Here is a 20,737-nt window from a genome sequence, read left to right as displayed (position 1 = left end):
GTGGAGACACACTTGCCCAGCATGAGCTTGCTGGCTTTAAAGAAGGTGTCGGTTTTGCCTATAGCAAATGTAGACACTGTGAATGCACCTTTGAGGATATGCAAAGTAATTTTGATGAGAATAAGTTTGTTGAAAGAACTTTGGAGAAGCACATCACGCAGTGTCTTCAAATAGACAAAGCAAGCACATTTACCTTGAAGGCATCCCTCAGCACCACTTACGGGATTAACCGGAGAAGCAGACTAGTTGATTTTCCTGCATTTGACCTTATCAAACAAACTCCACAGGACATAATGCATGTCATTTTTGAAGGCGTCGCACCAATGGAAGTTAAGCTTGTATTAAAACACCTTATTCTGTCAGGACAGATAGAATTAGATGAGTTTAATTCAGCCATTCAAAATTTCCCTTACTCACCTCTTGATATACGGGATAAGCCTTCTCCTGTTAGTGTCAACACTTAGGCAGCTAACGACAATAGATTGAAACAGTCTTCTGGGCAAATGTTAATACTTTTGAAAATACTACCTTTTCTTTTGAATGATGTAGACAGTGAGTATGTTACATTTATTGTGAAGTTAACTGAGATAGTTCAGATAGTCCTTGCTCCCATTATTTCTTTGCAAACGGTATTACGGCTTAAAAGTATGATTGAGCAACACTTGTATCAGTTCAAACAACTTTTTCCTGAAGCCAATGTCATACCCAAGCACCATTACATGTTGCATCTTCCAAGTCAAATCATATCACTTGGTCCTTTAATAAGGAGTATGTGCATGCGATCTGAGGCAAAGCACAGTTATTTTAAGCAGTGGGCTTCGAAGTTAAATTTTTTAAATGTTTGCAAATCTCTCGCAAATCACAATCAGTTTCTTGAATGTTGTCAGAATGAAATAGGTGTTGAGCATCCAATTTTTGCAAATGAAAGAGAATCAGGGCCTGTCTCAGCTGTCAAAAATCCTGAATATGTTAAAAGAAAAGTCAAAGATTTTTTGGGAATAGAGGTCATACAATCAGTTGTCTCTGTGAAATGGTATATCCTCAATGGCAATAAGTACATAAGTGGGAAGTCTATGATTATCACAGATGTGGATGACACTTTCCCAGTGTTTGGACTGATAAAGGATATCTTTGTGATTGATTCCTCTTTTGTTGCTTTTGAGTACCAGAGTTATGAAACTTTAAATTTGAATCAAGACTTGTTGGCCTATGAAGTGGCAGTGCCCATTCTTGCCCAGGCTACAGAATTAGTACATGAGCTCATTGATTACACCTCATATTTTTCTATTATCTTCAAAGAAAGTGTGTTTGTGCCAATAAAATATAGTCTTTGTGATATTATTGCCCATAGAAATGGGCGTGAGGATGTGTAATTGTATCATGAGTTGTGGTTGAGGTAGAGGTTTCTCTTGCATTTTATGTGTACATGTGTTTTTGGAAGTCTGAGGCATGCTGTTTAATAAATGATATTTTCAACAGATGCTTTATGTGTTATTCTTACATCAAGTTAGAGCTAGAGCTAGAACTAAAATAACTTATTTTAACATTTATTCACTCAATTTTAAGATTCCTGGACTAGTTGAGACAAAAAAGACATGTCCTTGATCAATTTAAGATTATACCATTAATGCAAAGATTAAAAACAAGTAAATAACTTTTAAAACAAGATAATCCATCTAACATGTCTAAATCTAAGATTTTATATCTTGGCAAGTGCAGAATTATTTGCAGTGTGTGTTTTTATCTACCAACCATTTCGTTCCTACGAGCTGAAAGTCACCAGTTCACACAGTCACTGGGTGAAGTGAAACACCTGTTTCTCTGAAACGGTCGTGATCCTATCTGAACTCTGTAGAACTTGAGTGTTGGAATATTGATTCTGACATCCGAACATGTAACAAACATTTAAGTTGTGTGCAGCCTATTAAGAGTTTGGAAAGATGAAGTTCTTCATATTGAATCCTTCTCTTCTTTCCACCATGTTAAATCTGTTAAAATCCTCTTACTGATCTGCAGACAGTCAGCCAGCTCCTCCTGCTTCATTCTCCTCAGGAAGTGCACTGTGATCTTCTGAAACGCCTCTCTGCTTCTCCTCCTTTGCTCTTCATCCTCACCGTCCAACAACTCCTCTTCTCACTCTCCAAGCATTCTGGGTAATCTGGACTCAGGACCTTCTGGATCTTCTTCAGCTCGTTCTTCACAAAAGTGCCGATGTTCTTCTCCAGCAGCTGGAACAGAAGGATAAACTGAACATGAACTCTAAAGAACCCAACATGGGATTCATGTGTGGGACTGAGCAGCATGGAGACCACTAGAACCAGTTCAGCATTGAATCTGTAGTCGATGTGGTTAATAGTGAAAGGTGAGCTTGTACATGTACTCACCTTAAATATGGAGTCCAGGTCTGTTTGATGCTGCCGGGTAAATGAAACCTCTGAGATCTGCTGAACTCTGTGGAGAAAACCAAGTTCAGAGAGTCACTAAAACACAGACTGTAGATTAGAAGTGGATGTTGTCATGGCGACATCACCCGTTGGTTTGTGGACTACGGTTTTGAATCCTCGAGTTCTGATGAACACAAGCGGCAGAGCGGCATCCTTACTGGATCCATCTGGATTCTGGTCTGTTGGACTCTAAATGGACCTGTCAATCAGCAGGTAAGCCCCGCCCCCTAAAGCATTCCCTGCTTTCTGGTCTGGTCTAAATACCAGAATCATCGGTTTTCAGAGTTCTAAAACAGTGATTTGGAGGTAATCGCTACTCTTCAAAGACCTTTCAGGACTCAAATCTGCACACAGCTTACTGAAGGAGTTCTCCAACAACAACATGACAAGCTGACACACATCCTCCCCATGGATCCTCGGTGCAGGTGGGCTGGGGGTTGTTGGCTTCTCAAACCTGCATGACAACTCAATTCAGGTCTTGGGCCAGATGGTGTAGCTGGTGAACTGTACTTTATATGGCTGCTGTTGGTCCTTGTGTGAGTCTTTCTAACACAGACTTGACAGATTGCCTATCTGGTTGCTGCTTGCTTGCCTTGAACTGTCTGTTAATGGATGATTAAAGTTAAAAAAAATATATCAAAGTTCCAATAATGCCTTTGCTTCCCATGAAAACCTGAATCCTGGCCTGAAATATATCCATTTCTCCCTTCGTACCTGTTCCTGGACTTTGACCGGTTGCCTGTTCCTGATTCCTCTCGATTTCTTTACCTGTTTAGACCAAACCGGTCTCCTAATGCATCAAGTACCCAGTTTGGTCAGACCTACTTGGAGTCTGATGCTGATGAACTGAGTTTTTTAAGTAGTTCCGATGTGAACCCAGCTTACCTTAGTTGAGTTAATTTAGCTCATCTTCTATGGCATTAGCTGTAATGTTAGCTAAGTTAGCTTCTCTCTGACTCTTAACTTTTCTCTGGCTGGTCTAGACCTGATTCATCCTCTAAGGAGAGATCAGTTTCACTTCTTACCTTCCATCAGCAGCTTTAGCAGTTTTAAAATCAATAAGGGGATCCAAAGACTGGTCACTCTTCATGGACACACAGCTGGGTCCAGGTCCAGGGGTGTCTGGTCTCTGCTGCTGCATCCTGATACAATAAATACACTATCAGATTCTCACTAGTTGAGCTTTGTGAATCAGTTTGCTCTGTTTATCATTATATTGATCATGTTCTGAGAGTTGATGCTAGTGTCAGTGTCCATACTATAAATGGATCTGGGTCACATGAGACCACGTTGTGGACATGTGAACACCAGTCTTAGTGCTGCACTCAGAGTTTTGCCAGCATAATGTTAGCTTTGTGGTTTGTAGCTGAGCGGACTAGAAATATCTCCCGTTGCCAAGTCGCATCTAAGGTCCGTCCTATTTACTGGAGCAGGTTTCCGTTGCATTAGAACTGTATGGGGTGACAATGATGGGAAAACAGAGTTATGACTCTTAAAAAACTTTACATTTTGGTTGCTAACTCTCCACTGGTCATCGGACGGTTCTGGCCTCCACGTAGTCCATTACCTCCTGATAATAGACACCTCCTCGAGGATTATCAGTTACCTTAAAACCTAAAGTAAGAGTTTGCTGGATATAAAGTGTCTTACTTCACTACTCTACAACCTCCCTTGAGTGAGAGGAAGACGGTGCTTGAGTTTGGTGTTTGGTGGTTGGCAGGCTAATGTTGCTAGCTATAAAGCTAGCTGAGTATGTGCTAATTATCTAGACAATCTGGGCCTAAGGTTTGCATGTGTAAAAATGTGTGCAAACTTGCGCTCGCAAACACATGTTGAAGCTGATCTACTAACCGGATGCAACGAGGATTGCGTCCCTCACGGGCAAAATAGCACGCGCAACCCATTTAGCGTGTTTGCCTTAATGAATATGTAAATTTATGGGCGTCTCTGCCAGAACACGCAAAATATTGGGAGGAGTAGATGCAAATAGATTAATTTAGCGCATGCATTGTGATTTACCAAACCTGGAACTAAATGTGTTTGCTGATTTTGCGTCTTTATTTAGCACATTTGAAAGTCATGTATTAACTGGCACAGCTTTACGCATACATGGCTGCGGTCGTTGTAGCAAGGAGGAGGCATAGGCACAATGAAAGGTGACCGAGACAACAAGTCTTTTCTGCTCACTCAACATTTTTTGGAATGACTGAAGAAAAAATAATAGAGACATATCGAGCATGATGCCTTGGACGGGGAGGAGAATCCACACCAGCCACATGTAGGACAACGCAATGCTGCGGGATTGCAGACACAGGCCAATCTGATTCAAAGCCATTTTTCATAAACCATTTCAGAGGTGTGCATTTGTTTTATTTTTCACACAATTAAACAAGGAGAAAAACACATTCCTCAAACATAACATAGAATATATTGTGGCCCATAGGCAGTATAGCCTAACTATTTCTAACCAAACAAAACAAAAAATAACAGCCGCCTAAATTTAAACAAAATTAATGTTGAAATTGCCATTATCTATTTTCTTGCCGTTTTCGCAGGTTGCGCTGGTGTCCACTAGTGCGTAACACGCGTCCATCTCCTCCTGCAATCTCCCCTCCCTCTCCCGGCTGCTCAGTTGAAACACCACTGGTGTTTAATGACCTCCCGACTCTCTGTACGCCATCCTCAATCCCTTTTGCCAGGGCATTGATGGCCATCGTCAGCCCAGATACACTACTGACCAGCTGCCTGGTGTGCGTAACGATGGCACAAGTGTCCCGCCTGAGCGCGCACATAAAAATAAATAAATTAAATGTATCCAATAAAAGAAATGCGTGTTTGTGCTATTATGGACATACCTTGCTCTACAGTTTCTGGCTCAAGGATGTCAAATGTCAAATTTGCAGGTAGTTTCTCCTTCCTGGTTTGATTCAGGAAGTTCCTGAATGCACCTTTCCCCGTTAAGAGAGCTTACATGACTGTCCCAGATGACCCAAAGCATGCTGTCCCACATTAGCATCAGATTTGAGAAAGTGGGACGACTAGAGAACAACAAACGAAAACACATTTCAACAACTCGATGCATATTTTGTTGCTTGAATGAATCACGAACATGATTTGATAATTATTTATGACTTATTTATATCCTCAACATTCATTTTGTCAGAATCCTATATGTCACTGACAGCTTCTGATTGACATTAGCCCTGCCCCTTTTCTGTGACCCCGCCCCCTTGAAGCTGCATCATTTCAGTCCCATGATGTTCACGCTAAACCTAGTAAACGTCCTAATGACTTTCTGTAACTCCGACTGACCCTCACATGTCTTGTATGGTGAGGGTAAGTTGGGTGAAAAATGCTGCTGCCGCCATTTTATTGTTTTCCAATTGTTTATGTTGTAAACGAAGTACTGCTTCGGACACCATAGCAGGGTAATATCATCAAATGCCTCCCACCTGACCATCTCAGAATGTCCTGTAAAAATTCTAGTAAAAAGACACACTTGTTAATAGGAAAAATCCCAAATATTAGGTCTCTACTGTCAACAGTTTTCTCATGAAACATCATTGAATGAAGGGTAGTTTAGACGGTTGTTGGCATCATACTCTGAAAAGCCATTTTTAAACAGCAATATCTGGAAAACTATCTCACCTGTGGCCTTCAAAGTTTCTACAGTGTATATCTGTTACTATAGCCTCCAGACATGGAATATCAGGGGTGTAACTCAAGTATAACCTAGTATGGTAGGTACTTAAACTTCTCCCAAGATTTGGAAAATAGCAAATTTGAAGAGTTGTTGTGCCCCCATTTTTGCAGAAAGAAGACTTCTATCACTTCTGCCTCTATCTCTGGTGTAAGCTTAAACATTCTACAAAATATGGTCTCTCTTAGATGATTAGTTTCACAGATATTAAGGCTCAAAAATGGAATGAAAGATCAAATTCTTGTTAAAATCATTAAAAAATGGGGAGGGTGTTTTGCCCTTTTGTCGCAGTGATTTTTTGTAAATCCTGATATGTGACCCGCCACGGCAAAACCAGCAACAAGTTGGGTGGGACGAATTTGCGTAAACCACGAAATAAGCTTTTTTATTTTTTTTTGGCAGAATATTTTTTATTTTATTTTATTTAACCTTTATTTAACCAGGAAAAAGACTCATTGAGATTAAAAATCTCTTGTACAAGAGTGTACTTGCATTGTCATACATACACACAAATACAACACAAACATTGAAGACACTTAGCATCCAAAAACAGCAACATTTAAAGGTCAGCTTTAAATTGTAAGTCCCAGCATTACTTCGGTTAATGTAGGACAAAAGGTAAGAAGGAAGAAAACCTAAGATTGCCTTGTAAATGAGAATATGCAGGTGTCTCAGTCTGCGTATTGATAATGAGGACCATCCAACTCGCTCATACAGCGTTCAGTGATGAGTCAGTGCTTTAAAACCAGTGATGAACCACAGAGCTCACTAGCAGTTTCACTAGCAAGGACCACACCGCCAACGAGATGCGTTTAAGGATTTATTATTATTGACAAAGAGAATGAAGTGTCGAAGATCTTGGTTCTTGAGCGTTCGAGTGCGTTGTGGGGATTCTTGTAGAGAATCCGCTGCCGCTCCCGGGCAGCGACGGACCCCCTCGTGGACCTACGACGGAGAGGATAGAAAGAAGAAATGTGTCAGGATCCAGTTCTTCTCTGCTCTTTGTCCGTGTTTTCGTTCCCCTCGGGCTGGGAGGGGCCTTCAGGACCTACTGCATCCACCCTCTGCACACCTGCTGCTCATCTACCTGATTCCCTGATCTCCACTGCAGTCTTAAGCCGGTCTCTCCCTCCACTCATCGCCAGTTCGTTGTTTCACCCTCGTGGTAACGCTACTTGGCTCCTTGACGTTGAGATCAAGCATTTTTTGCCTCTCTGTTCTGACCTTAGCTCACCTATTTTTGTGTTTTCTCCTCCAGCCCTGCCATTTGCCTGCCCCCAGCCCTGCCTCGCCCAGCCCTGTCGTCGGACACCTTTTGTTTCCCCCTTTTTTTGAACCTGTGTTTAATTAAATTTCCGTTGATCTGCATTGTTGGTTCAGTTCGGTTTTTTTACGCCTGACAAAATGGGAAGAGAAATGGGGTGGGGGGAGGGGAACAACCCCTGAAACTCCGCCAATTAGGCTTCAATTCACTAGCAAGGACCACACCGTCAACGAGATGCGTTTAAGGATTTATTATTATTGACAAAGAGAATGAAGTGTCGAAGATCTTGGTTCTTGAGCGTTCAAGTGCGTTGTGGGGATTCTTGTAGAGAATCCGCCGCCGCTCCCGGGCAGCGACGGACCCACAAAAACCTCCAATTACTTAAGAAGAGATTGAGTGGATTTGAGATCTTTACGGATGTAGTGGTCGTACGTTTGGGAGGACCGGCGGCCCACAGGACGTATGAAGTGTTCTGGGATGCCACTACGGGAGGCCGAAGCGGCCGCTCCGATTCTGAAGGAGTGCCCGGAGTAGTTGTCGGGCCAAATACCAGACAATGAGAGCATGAGGCGAAAGTGATGGTGGGACTAGAATCGTGTAGCCACTTGGCAGGACTCGGAAATGAAGAAGGGATCTGTCATGTTGTGCTCTGAGATTTGCAGAATTGCGAGAGTTTGCAAGGTTTTCGAAGGGATTCAGTGGTGATTGGACCTTGAAGAAAAAGACGGGCGTGGGCAGACCGAATTGATTGGTTTTGGTTAGCTGTAAGTGGAGCACCATGATGTCGTCTGAAAAACGAGACGAGTCGAAAATGCCAGCATGACGGCTTGAGTCGAAGCGAATGGTTGAGGAGGTGAATGCAGAGCATCTGAGGAAACCAACGAGGCGAGCAAGACATGGCTTCCGAGGTTGGGCGACTTGAGGAGTGCCGTACCTGGAACGGACCGTGCGGAGGCAGGTGGACTGCAAGTCGACAGTAAGAGGAAGACGATGAGGGTTTGTGGCTGGCTCTTGGCGTGGGAATGTGAATTGCATGATGGATGGGGAGTTGGAGCGTCCTTGTTAATTATGTCTACAACTACAAGGTTATCTGAGTATATGTGGATGGACTTGCGGGACCATTTGTGTCCCCGCAAGATTGCGGCGACTAATATAGGGTAGATCTCAAGAGCACAGGGAAGCGACCTGGCATTCGTTTGCAAGCTCTGGGGGCCGTACTGCTTCGAACCATCTTCCGTTGTAGAAGCCCCCCAAAAACGACTGAGGGAGAAGTGCACAGATGGATGTCATGTGGGTGAGTCCGTTGGTCGTCATAGAAGAAAGTGATTCTGTTCCGATTAGCGAGAAGGTTGAGCCACAGACAGAGTTTGGCGAGGAGGGGCCCTCTGTTTTCTCTGCGGATGAGGTCGGAGAAGACTGAAGTCGGAGTGGCCAGGCCAGAGGCGGGTGGTGATGACGTGGGGGGGGGGGGATGATGGAAGATCGTCCGAAGGATGGCCGACGTATGGAATCCCGGTTGTTGGACAGGATCCAACAGAGGGCTTTAGACAAGTGGTCAAAGAGTTTGGGGCTGCTTGCAGCCAAAGGTGAGCCTGATGGCAAAGTAATATGCATCACGTCAGCGGACACCGAAGAACGCCAGGGGGACCGGGTGAAACAAGTTGCTGTGGTTGTTGGAAAAACGGCGGGGGGGGCGCTAGCATCCTGGTGCCAGGAGCCCCGGCTGAAACAAGTTGCTGTGGTTGTTGGAGAAACGGCGGGGGGCACTGGCATCCCGGTGCCAGGAGCCCCAGGTGAACGGGCTGCTGTTGTTGTTGGAAGGCGGCGGGGCGGTGCTGGCGTCCCAGTGCCAGGAGCCCCGGCTGAAACAAGTTGCTATGGTTGTTGGAAAAAACGGCGGGGGGGCGCTGGCATCCTGGTGCCAGGAGCCCCGGCTGAAACGAGTTGCTGTGGTTGTTGGAAAAAACGGCGGGGGGCGCTGGCATCCCGGTGCCAGGAGCCCCGGCTGAAACGAGTTGCTGTGGTTGTTGGAAAAACGGTGGGGGGCGCGAAGGTTAGCTGCGGTGACGGCTGGAACTGGATGGCGGTGGGCGCTTTAGCGTTTGCCCTTGGGGTTGTAGGTTGCTTTTGCTGATGATGACAATCCTGATGGAAGTTGGAGGGTCCTGGAATCCGTCTGGGCGCTCCCTCTTGATTGTAGAGATGACAAGAAGTGGTGGTGGAAACTCCGGAGTTGTTTGATCTGGCAGAGGATCTCTGTCTCTGCTTTTGCTACTGCTCTTGTTTTCTTAGGGCTGTGTTTGATGGTACTATTAGCCCCCGGTTCTTTTGTTGTAAGCCCAAGGATAAACCGAAGAAATCCTCAGTTCATGAATATAGAATTTGTTCAGGCCGCAGTAAAGTATGGCGGGCCTGGGCTCGGAATGGCAGGGCTCCCGCAAGATCTCGGTCAGAACAAACCTCGTTTCCGGGTGCTGGATACATTTTATCTTCTTGGGCTGGGACTGCCCCGTACGGAAGTTAAACTTTCACGCAACCGATTCTTACTGGTCAGTTGTCTCTGACGTGAACTTACGGAAATGTAATATATGAATGTTTGAGTGTTGTCCTTCAGGCGTTTGGGTTTTTTTTTTTATTTGCTTTTGATGCGTTGCCGTGAGCCTAAAACGGCTTGTTTCGTTCGATTCACGAGACTCGCAGCTTTCAAATGATGTATAATATGACGAAGACACATTCAAAATAATATACGATTAAATGGAATGAATGTGAAACAAGTGCAAAACGGCCCGTGGATGAGACGGAGTTGGTTATCTTCGAAGTCGCTTGCGTCCTGGACGTCGTTTGCGCCACTGAAGTCAGGGTCTCGGAACGGAGGTGGCGTCGGCTTCTGGTGGATTATGGTCCTGATCTCGATGGAAAGGATCGTCGGCGGACGGGGATGGAGAGACGAAATCTGTGGTGAGGTGAGTTAAGCTGCGAGGTGAGCCAAAGCTGGTGTTTGCTCATGCGAAAGTTTGGTTGTGCTCGAGGCGAAGTCGCGTGCTCTTGTCTCTGGCCGAACACAAGAATGAACGAACACGAGAGCGAGCGCAGGATACGAGAGCGAGCGCAGGATACGAGAGCGAAGCGGAGGAGGGGGTCAGGTGGCTATTTATAGAGATGCGGAAGTTGGCGCTGTTGAGGTGTGGACCTGCTCCTGAAACTCCGCCAATTAGGCTTCAAATCAAGAGCATGTAAGCTTTGAGACGAGGCATGCATATATACAACATCGCCGTAGTCCAGAACAGACATAAAAGTAGCAGCAACCAGTCTCTTTTTTGAGTTAAAAGAAAGGCAGGATTTAATCCTAAAATAAAAACTCAGTTTCAGCTTCAATCTTTTTACCAGCTGCTGAATATGATTTGCGAAAGAGAGGGATTCGTCAATATATATAATATACCAAGATATCTGTATTTGGAAACACACTCAATCTTTAAGCCCTGAGAAGAGAGGATTGAGGGCAGAATATGCAAGCTGAGATCAAGAAGAAGCCACTCCATGTTTCAGATAACAGTATTGGTTGCTTTAAAAGTATACATTTTGTATTTGTAGTTTCGAAAAAAATCTGCAGTTGTCTCTGTCTTTGCTGGGGTGTGTACGGCGAAGCAGTTCATTTCCAAACTGATCACCATTCACGCACTGTTGTTATTTTTTCGGCGAATCAGCTGCACGTTAGGAGCGAAACACATGACTACTTATTCAGCGCCCCTCGCAGCGGATCAGCTGGAGCGGAAGATTTCAGATGCTATATCTACGGTTACATTTCAACGGGATAAAGACAGCGAAATGGAGGAAATCCGTAACTTTGACTGCAAAAGCTACGGAAGAAAAAACTCTCTCCTTGGAAGACATTCATTTAGCGACAAACTTTTCCAAGAGCTTATGTACAGCATACGTGTTAAAATAATTACCCGATGGTTTAGAACTGGAGGAAGGAGATCGGAGTCAGCTCAAGGTCCAAACAGGGATTTAATCCTGATCAAGAGGAGAATTCACAGAGCAACATGCTGGTCTGTTACAAAATGAAGACTCATCGTGCTGTGAGACAAACATGGTATTTATCCATCTTCTGTGGGTGTGTTTTCACTCAGTTCACAGGAATGGAAGTCGTAAACTCAAATGTTTAACTAAACCTTGCATGGGTCACAAACCCCACCTGGGTCATAAACCACACCTATGTCGCAAAGCACACATGGGTTGCAAAACACACACAAATGGCCACAGGCCACAGGTCACAGGACACACTTACATTCACACCAAACCTTCTCATGTGTAAGTCTTCAGTTCAGATATCTCTCATCAAGAAGTACAAAATTTCCATATCAATATGGATGGATTCTTTAGCTGCCATAAGAGAGCAAACGGACATACAGTAGTTACGTTGGAGATGACTGCATCCACCAAAAAGCTGCAGAACAAAAGAAAGTCCGCCCGGACCTCTTATTTCATCGGAGCCAACAAAGTCTGCAGGAATACTTTTCAGTTTATTTTGGGGTGAGTTTCCGTTAACATCCAAGTTATCTACTTTGCTTAGCTAGCTAAGCTAGCTCAGTACTGTCGTTTTAAAATTATATGCACATCAAAACTAGGCTGTAATGGGAGGTAGCTTGCCTACCTGAGGACAATAGGCTAGTTGCTAAATCATTAGCACTTAGCTACTTAGACGGTGCCTGCAGGCTAACAGATAGCAGATATATCACTGAGTGACATCTGTAGGGGGGAGGGCTTCTCTGAATGAGATGCAAATGAGCACCATTGTGTTTCCTTTGTGGCCAGGTGAGGTGAGATTTGCAAATCTTTCAGGCCAGTTTTCTCAGTGAACGGTTTTCAGAGAAGCATAGATTCAAATGGCCACAACTTCGTCAAATATTATCAGATTTCCATGTGTTGGACATCATTGGAAAGCTTAGAAACTTCACTTTCAGAATCTGGTTCTGCTTTTGCCGTGGCTGGTCACATATTGGTGGGTTTTTTGTGGCCGTTTTTGGTACTGCATGTCCTAATAGCCTAATAGCAGGGAAATTCAATTGTGTTTTTTACCATTTACCAAATACTTACATGTGACTAAATGCTACTGATAAATTTAGCCTCACGAAAACATTAAAATGTAGCACAGTTGTAGTGACAGAGGTGATAAGTCCTTGAATGCGAGTTGAACATGCTGAAAGCAGCTTTTAATGTCTTAAACCATGAACAAACATATGGTAGCATAATATTGAAGACTGCACATTTTGTCATACTTTAAGTACATGCATACACATAGATTACAGAATCACATCAAATAATAATCTTAATTTGAGCATAAAGATTCAACTCTGTAGGAATGGAAGTCTTGGGAGTCTTTTTGAATTGCCCTGCTTTGATGTTTACTAGTAGGCTATTAGGATATGCAGTACCAAAAATGGCCACAAAAACCCACCAATATCAAGATTTAAGTACCTACCATACTAGGTTATACTTGAGCTACACCTAGGCTATTAGCAACAGATATACACCGTAGAAGATTTGAAGGCTACAGGTGAGATAGTTTTCCAGATGTTGCTGTTTAAAAATGGCTTTTCAGACGGTTTGCCAAAAACCGTCTAAACTACCCTTCATTCAATGATCTTTCGTGAGAAAACTGTTGACAGTAGAGACCTAATATTTTATATTTGTCCTATTAATAAGTGTATCTACGTACTAGATTTTTTTCAGGAAATTCTGTGATGGTCAGGTGGGAAGGTTTTCCGAAATTTGATGAAATGACACAGAATGACCCAGCAGTCATACATCTGTATGCATTTTGTTTCAGTCAGGACCACTTTATAAAATAATCTTTATTTATTTGCACAAGTTTCATTTGGCGGTATGGTACTGTTCTGGGACTCCCTGCTCTTCCACACGCTTGCGTGGAAAGCCTGAGGCAGGAAGAGCACCTTCCTGCCCTTCATGAGTCATCATGAACGGCATAAGCAGGGAGCGTAGCAGCAAAGAAAAACCCCAGACAGAGCAGAGCAACCAACAAGAACAATGGTAAGGTACATAACAGATGACGGGAGGAGCTGGGGTGGAGGTGGGTTGAAAACGCCGGCAGAGGAAGCAACGAGGGAGGTCAGGCTAGAGCAGTTTAAATAGCGCGCTCTAAATGCAATTTCCCAATAGGAAGCGAGCACGGGGAGTCAGCTGAGCAGTCAGCTGATCTCCTCGGTTTTGACAGCTACGCTGTTGCTGCTGATTTAGAGCTTGACGTCGTGGCCTGCCAGAACTAACGCTACGCTTGATTTGTTTAGGAACAGAGGTACAGAGAAAGAAGGAACTGCAAATAATGTGTGTTAATGTCTTCTGCAGAAATGTGTTTTTCTTTGCTACATGTGATAAGTTTTGTTTTCTGTTTAGTCGCTCTCATCAACGTACTGTTTTAATTTGCCCAACAGAGGTCGCTGTTCTCCCTCCTGTATATCTTGTCATGGTTTTGTGACCCCTTGAAACTGCGTCATTTCAGTCACATGATGTCCACGCTAAACCTAGTAAACATCCTGATGACTATACTTGCTTAGAACAGGAAGTTAAGGGACTGGAGATAAGGCGTGTCCCACATGAGCCAAATTTTCTACGTGTGAGATAAGCACAAACGGCTGGTGAACTCGATAACTTCACAGCTATGCAGCCGACGGAGTAAACAAACAAACAAGAAACAGGACAAGAAGAGCTCGTCTTCGTTCCTAAATCACATTTCACCAGAGATGGAAGTAACAAAGTACAAATACGTGGCTACTGTACTTAAGTAGAGTTTTCAGGTATCTGTACTTTACTTGAGTATTTATGTTTCTGACAACCAGGGAGAGTCGGGGCCACATTCGACTACGACCTCAGATCAGACGAGACAACCCGCTGAATTTAAGCATATTACTAAGCGGAGGAAAATAAACTATCTAGGATTCCCTCAGTAGCGGCGAGCGAAGAGGGAAGAGCCCAGCGCCGAATCCCCGTCCCGACGGGCGGGCGGACGTGGGAAATGTGGCGTACGGAAGACCGCTTGCCCGGTGTCGCTCGGGGGCCTGAGTCCTTCTGATCGAGGCTCAGCCCATGGACGGTGTGAGGCCGGTAACGGGGTCCGGTCTTCCCGAGTCGGGTTGTTTGGGAATGCAGCCCGTCCATCTCAGCTCATCTGTCTGTCGGCTTGAACTCATCGCTGATTGGATGTCGTGGCGCGATGGGTGGGATGAGGCCGTGCTTCAGGGGGTGTTTTTAAGGCCCAGTCACGCCCTCCCCCTCTGCCCCCTTCAGCCAAAAGGGCTCATCATGCGACAGGGGAGCGCTGAACACACTCCCTCTTCCAGTCCCCAAGGAGGTTTTTGCCCTAGACAGCCCATTATTAGCCAGGGTCACTCACCGCACCGCCCCCCTGACGCTTCTTCTGTCTGGCAACCACAGCGAGAGGATTCAACTGTTTATAATCCCCTCACCTCAGTCACCTGTGGTCCTCGGTCTCCCTTGGCTAAAACTGCACAACCCCCAAATCGACTGGTCTACGTCTCGGATTGGCAGCTGCCACTCTCCCTCTGGACATAGTGTCTGACCGCGGGCCACAGTTCATCTCCCGGGTCTGGAAGGCCTTCTGCTTGGCGATCGGGGCATCGGTCAGCCTCACATCCGGCTATCACCCACAGTCAAATGGACAGATGGAGCGGGCTAATCAGGATCTGGAGGCTGCCCTGCGCTGTGTTTCCGCCGGTCCACCCATCTTCCTTGGGTGGAGTACGCCCACAACTCCCTTGTCAGCTACGCCACGGGTATGTCACCATTTATGGCTTCTAATGGCTTTCAACCCCCCTTATTTCCTCAGCAGGAAGGTGAGGTGGCAGTCCCGTCCGTCTGGGACCACATGAGACAGTGTCGGCAGGTGTGGCAGGCGGCCCGCGCTGCTCTCCTTCGCACGGCTGTGCAGAACCAGCACCTGGCAGACAGGCACCGCAGACCGGCACCTGCATACGTTCCAGGTCAAAAGGTGTGGCTTTAGTCTGTCTGGACCTTCCCCTCCAGACAGACTCTCGCAAGCTGGCACCCAGGTACATTGGCCCATTTGAAATCATCAAAATGATTAATCCTGCAGTGGCCCGGCTCAGGCTCCCAGCCTCACTCAAAGTACATCCATCATTTCACGTGTCTCTGCTTAAGCCCGTCTCCTCCAGCCCATTGAGCCCTCCGGCCGAACTCCCACCACCCCCCTGGCTTATGGATGGCCATCCTGTCTACTCCGATCATCGCCTGTTAGATGTTCGCCGCCTGGGCAGGGGGTTCCAGTACCTGGTGGACTGGGAGGGTTATGGCCCGGAGGAGCGCTCCTGGATCTCCCGTTCCCTTGTCGCCGACAAAACCCTGCTGACGGACTTTTACCGGCAGTTCCCGGAGAAGCCAGGTAGGGTGCCAGGAGGCACCCGTTGGGGGGGGCAGTTTGGGGTTTTTGTCTTGTTGTGTGTTTTCTTGTCTGTTTTCCCCCCTCCTTCCTCTCCCTCACTGGCTCCCACCGGGGTGTGTCCGGTGGGCGTGCTGGCAGTCGAGGCCGAGTGGCGCACCTGTTCTTCATTCAGCTCATCAGCTCCCAGCCTACATAACCTTGGTCTCTCCACCACTTCAACGCCAGATGATTCCGTCCCTACGGTGATGTTGTTACGCTCCGTATCGCTAACCTTCGCTAGCCTAGATGTGCTTCTGAGTTCCTTAGCCTTCTCCGCTAACGCCTGTTTTTTGGCTTCGCTCTCCAGGAAACCCCCAGTGCCTCTCCATCTGGACTCCTGCCTGACTGCCTGCCTGCCTGCCTGCCTGCTCGTCACCTCGGCTGCCAACTGCCGACCTGCCCGCACGGCCACGTCATCCGCACCAGCTCTCTGCACAATTACCTGTTATAAATAAATACTGCCGCTCAGTCTCTGGTCTCTCAGTCCGGGTCCACAAACAAAACACAACAGGTAGGCCTACAATGCAAGTCCACCTTGGATTGTGTAATTATAATGATAAACCCACTAGTTAGTATTCGTGTATGAGGCATCTTTATAGTCGCCAACTGCGGTATCGCGAAACAGGAGAGCGAAACTAAGCCTCACTCGTCATACACGATGTCATTTTAGATCTCGACACGGAGCTTCATTGGGGGAGGAGCCAAAATACTCGACACATGCCTCGAAGCCTCGACGCAAACGATAACCTGACCCAGAATGCATCTGTGTCCGACACAGTCATCAAGAGACCATAACCACCGAAGAAGAGCGGCTGCAGATATAACTGTACAATAAGACACACACACACACACAGTTCTATCTAAACACACACACACAGTACTATCTAAACACACACACACACACACACACACACAGTTCTATCGAAACACACTGATGTCATCTTCACATGGGAATGCTGCAAATACAGATTATATAATGGATTTAGTGCAAAGTATGTTTTCAGACTCTCTATTTGGTGTTATCTAACTAACTAATTTATCTATTTCTCTCTGTAACTTACTATCTATTGATATTTCCATCTACACAATACTCAATCTCTACAAAATACACATCTGATGCAACACTACTAACTCTCAAAGCAACTAACAGCATCAAAACCAACCGACTAAAACTCACATGAACGACACGAAATAGGGAAATATCCTCGATCCCGCCAAGTGAGTCACATGACAACCTGAACCAATCAGGTGATTCGTATGACGTTGGAAGCACTCGACTGCTTCGAAATCGTTCACACATTGAGGAGATTTAAACATCACAGTCAACATTTATACCCAGACACGTTGACATGCATCATACAGCCGTCTTTGTCAGCTGGTCTGGACACGAAGACGAGTCCTTGGGAACACACAACATTCAGCAGGCCTCCTGCACAAGTTGTACCAAGTTCAACTGATGCAGGTATTAGAAATAATAACACAATACAGTGATAAAAATGGGACTTATCTCCACATTAAGTAACCATTCAATATACCATAGTATCGGACTGTATTTGGGGAAATGAAACAAACATCAGCCCAGTTTTCATTTTAGTGACAAGGCATCTTTCAGATTGTAACACTGGTTTTAAATATTTAAATTAATTTAAATTCACTTTTGTTAAAATATCAGTCCAAAAACAATTTATTCAATTTCATTTATTGTTTCATATCACAACAAAAGTTCTCTCAGGACATGTTTCCACACAGAGCAGGACTAGAACACGCTCGTGATTTTCATCATTTTCATCAAGGTCCCAACATCCCCCAAGATCAAGCGTTACAATGCGTTGATGAATGGAAAATCAGCTGCAGTATCATCATAGTTTATATTCATTAGTTTGAGTTCAGCAGAATTTTCTCCAACAATGAAGAAACAGTTTAATATATGTTTATCTTTATTTGTTATATGGATGTTTTCTATTCTAATCTGTGTGTGCTCTGTTTCAGACACATTTCTCAAGTTGATGGTTTTCACTAGACAGCAACTATTTGCTCCACACAACAATGTTCAGTCTAAACACAAAGCCATCCCAATATACTACATTCATTTAAGTCCATTTACATTTAACATTTAATAACAAGTACGAGGAGGAATGAACCTGACAGATTACAAATAAGTGAATAAACAAATGAAATCATGTCTATTATATAAAGTAAATGGTTTGTTGACAGTTTTAGGTTGACATCGTTGACCAATTCAGGATTTATTTCATACGCAAGTGAAAGTGTGACCTGATTTATTCACATTTTATATATGTTGATTTTCTGTCTGTTTGCAAAGGGTATGAATAATTTTGGACATGCCACTTTTTGTTCAAATGGAAATAAAAGTTGAGAAATATTTTTTTCCACAATGATGCCTCTTCTACATCGTCTTATTATTTTCTGGGAGACGCCTGTCATTTCCAAACAATAAAAAACTTGCTGGTTGCATAAAAGTAAATTTAAGTCAAAATTTGCCAGCGGTATGAATAAACCTGCCATTTAGCATGGTATTAGCTTGATTGATGTCTGGTTGATGGGTGCTAGGCTATGCTGACATTGTAGCTGCTCCATCAACACTCCAAATAAGGTCAACAGTCTCTGGTTTCTCCACATAGTCTGCTCTGGTCTCTGGACTAATGTGAGCTACTATCTAGACCTCTTAGGGACAACAGACAGTATCTGGTTCCTTCACATAGTCTGGTCTGGTCTCTGGACTAATGTACTAGGGGTGTCAACAATAATCAATTCGGCGATGCATCGCAATGCGGGGCATGCACGATTCAGCATCGATGCGGCAACGTGCCATAATCACTGTTCACTGTTTATTTTCTGGCCTCGAGTGGACAATAAAGTTGTGAAATTTCAATTACTTACGGGGGCACTTTCCGAACAACAACACTAAAGTATCAAGATGGCTGAGGCGGAGGGAGATGACCGCGATAGACGGGTAATTAAAGTTGCAGTCGGCAAGTCTGGCAGATCGAGTCACATTTGGAATGTTTCCAACACTCAGGCTCTACCACCTCCCTCCCTCCCATCGAGTGCTCGTCAGTGAGCGTGCACCAGATTCTGTGAATGCACCCATGTCTTCTCATCGATAAACGGCATGGAGTACACACTATACAGAGGTAGGCTAGGCTGGCTAACTTATAATTCATCAACTTAACTCATAGATAGCAACTGCTAACGTCATTTAGCGTATGCCTAGCTTGAGGCGTGTGCCTGTGATAGGGGGGAGGTGAGATCTGTGGCGTGTGCACGAACTGTGAACTGCGCTGAGTGGATGGGATAATACGGGCGTAAAACAAACAACAAGCTCTAGGTGCACGTAGAGGCGCATTTTTTGGATGATTTATGTTGTTCTATCGGAGCATAGTGTCGGTTTCAGTGAATATGGTCAAAAGCAGGGAGAAGAGAAACATTTCTCATTCAAAGCACTGAAAGCAGTGATTTATGTTTTCTTTTTCAGATTTGAAAATGCCATATCCAATACCCTGCACCATTCAATTTTATTTTATTTAATGACATTTATGTCAAAGATACAGGAGAGTGATAATACACACATAGCAGCCAATAAAATCTGTTGTTCAATATCTGACTGCTTGTATTGCCTCATGACTGATGAAAAATTTGCCCTGTTGTGTGCAGTAGAATTTTGATCCATCGAATCGTAGAATCGAATTGAATCGAATCATTACCTTGTGAATCGTAATCGAATCATATTGTGAGGGCAGTGCCAATGCACACCCCTATAATGTACTATCTAGACCTCTGGGGGACCACAGACAGTCTCTGGTTCCTCCACATAGTCTGGTCTGGTCTCTTGACTAATGTGAGCTACTATCTAGACCTCTGGGGCACCACAGACAGTCTCTGGTTCCTCCACATAGTCTGGTCTGGTCTCTGGACTAATGTGAGCTACTATCTAGACTTCTGGGGGACCACAGACAGTCTCTGGTTTCTCCAAATAGTCTGGTCTGGTCTCTGGACTAATGTGAGCTACTATCTAGACCTCTTGGGGACCACAGACAGTCTCTGGTTTCTTTGCATCTTTGCATTGACTCTGTATGTAATCGCACCGTGTGAAAAATGAGCTTCACGTTTGGTATGAACACAACTTCAGACCTAAAGAGGACACAGAGACACTGATGATCCAGACCAGACTCTAAACCCAGGATAAAGAGGTTCAGTGAATGTGGTATTGAAGGTGTGGAGGTGGATCAGTTTGTCAGAGAAGACTTTGTAGAAGATCAGAGTGCCAACAGGACAGTCCAAGTACACTGCTACCACACCAGAGGAGGAGTAGGAGGAGGAGAAGGAGGAGGAGATGCGTGTTTGTTTGTTATTGTGACGGACAGAGTAACCACCACCAAAGCAAATCAGACTCCAGGACTGATCATTCCCTCCAAACAGAGAGTCATCTCCGCTCCTCTTGATTCCTCTGTAACTCACTGACATATAAACCTTTCCTCTCCACTCGACCTCCCAGTAACAGCGACCAGTCAGACCGTCTCTACACAGCAGCTGAGAATATGAGACAAATCTGTCTGGATGATCTGGATATGACTGGTCGTCTAACACACGTGTCACCTTCCTGTTGTTGTCGTCCAGTTTGAGGTCTCGGCTGACTGTGTTTGTGTCCAGTTCCAGTTCACAGACATCTGATGGAGAGAACGAACACAATGCAGCTAAAGGTTCATCTCTGTCTCCCACTAAACTACGTCCCCAAACAACGTGTTTTCTGGACCCAACGGTCAACGTTTGAGACCGTCTGAAACGAACAAAACAAAATGCTACAAAAGTAGTAAAAATATCACAGTTGGGCC

General features: G+C 44.9%; 1 protein-coding gene across 9 annotated transcripts in view; it reads right to left on the bottom strand.

Moving 5' to 3' along the window:
• Positions 1–2,157: 2,157 nt before the first annotated feature.
• LOC311031910 (NLR family CARD domain-containing protein 3-like) overlaps positions 2,158–20,737 on the bottom strand; it is a 52,354-nt gene continuing 33,774 nt past the window's right edge. For 5 of the 9 annotated variants that reach the window (XM_084038482.1, XM_084038484.1, XM_084038485.1 and 2 more), the window contains one exon: positions 14,576–20,572. In XM_084038482.1, coding sequence (XP_083894608.1) covers positions 20,037–20,572 — 536 coding nt within the window. In that variant the 3' untranslated portion in view covers positions 14,576–20,036. Of the gene's footprint in view, positions 2,229–2,384; positions 2,452–2,803; positions 2,899–3,469; positions 3,587–5,689; positions 7,090–14,575; positions 20,573–20,737 lie in introns of those variants that run through there. The other 4 variants (XR_014599118.1, XR_014599119.1, XM_084038487.1 and 1 more) reach the window with 4 other exon arrangements.

Source organism: Eutrigla gurnardus, assembly GCF_963514095.1.
Source record: "Eutrigla gurnardus genome assembly, chromosome: 21".
In the NCBI taxonomy this organism is placed as follows: Eukaryota; Metazoa; Chordata; class Actinopteri; order Perciformes; family Triglidae; genus Eutrigla; species Eutrigla gurnardus.
The sequence above is the reverse complement of the archived record's forward strand: the minus strand, read 5'-3'. Positions and strand labels throughout refer to the sequence as shown.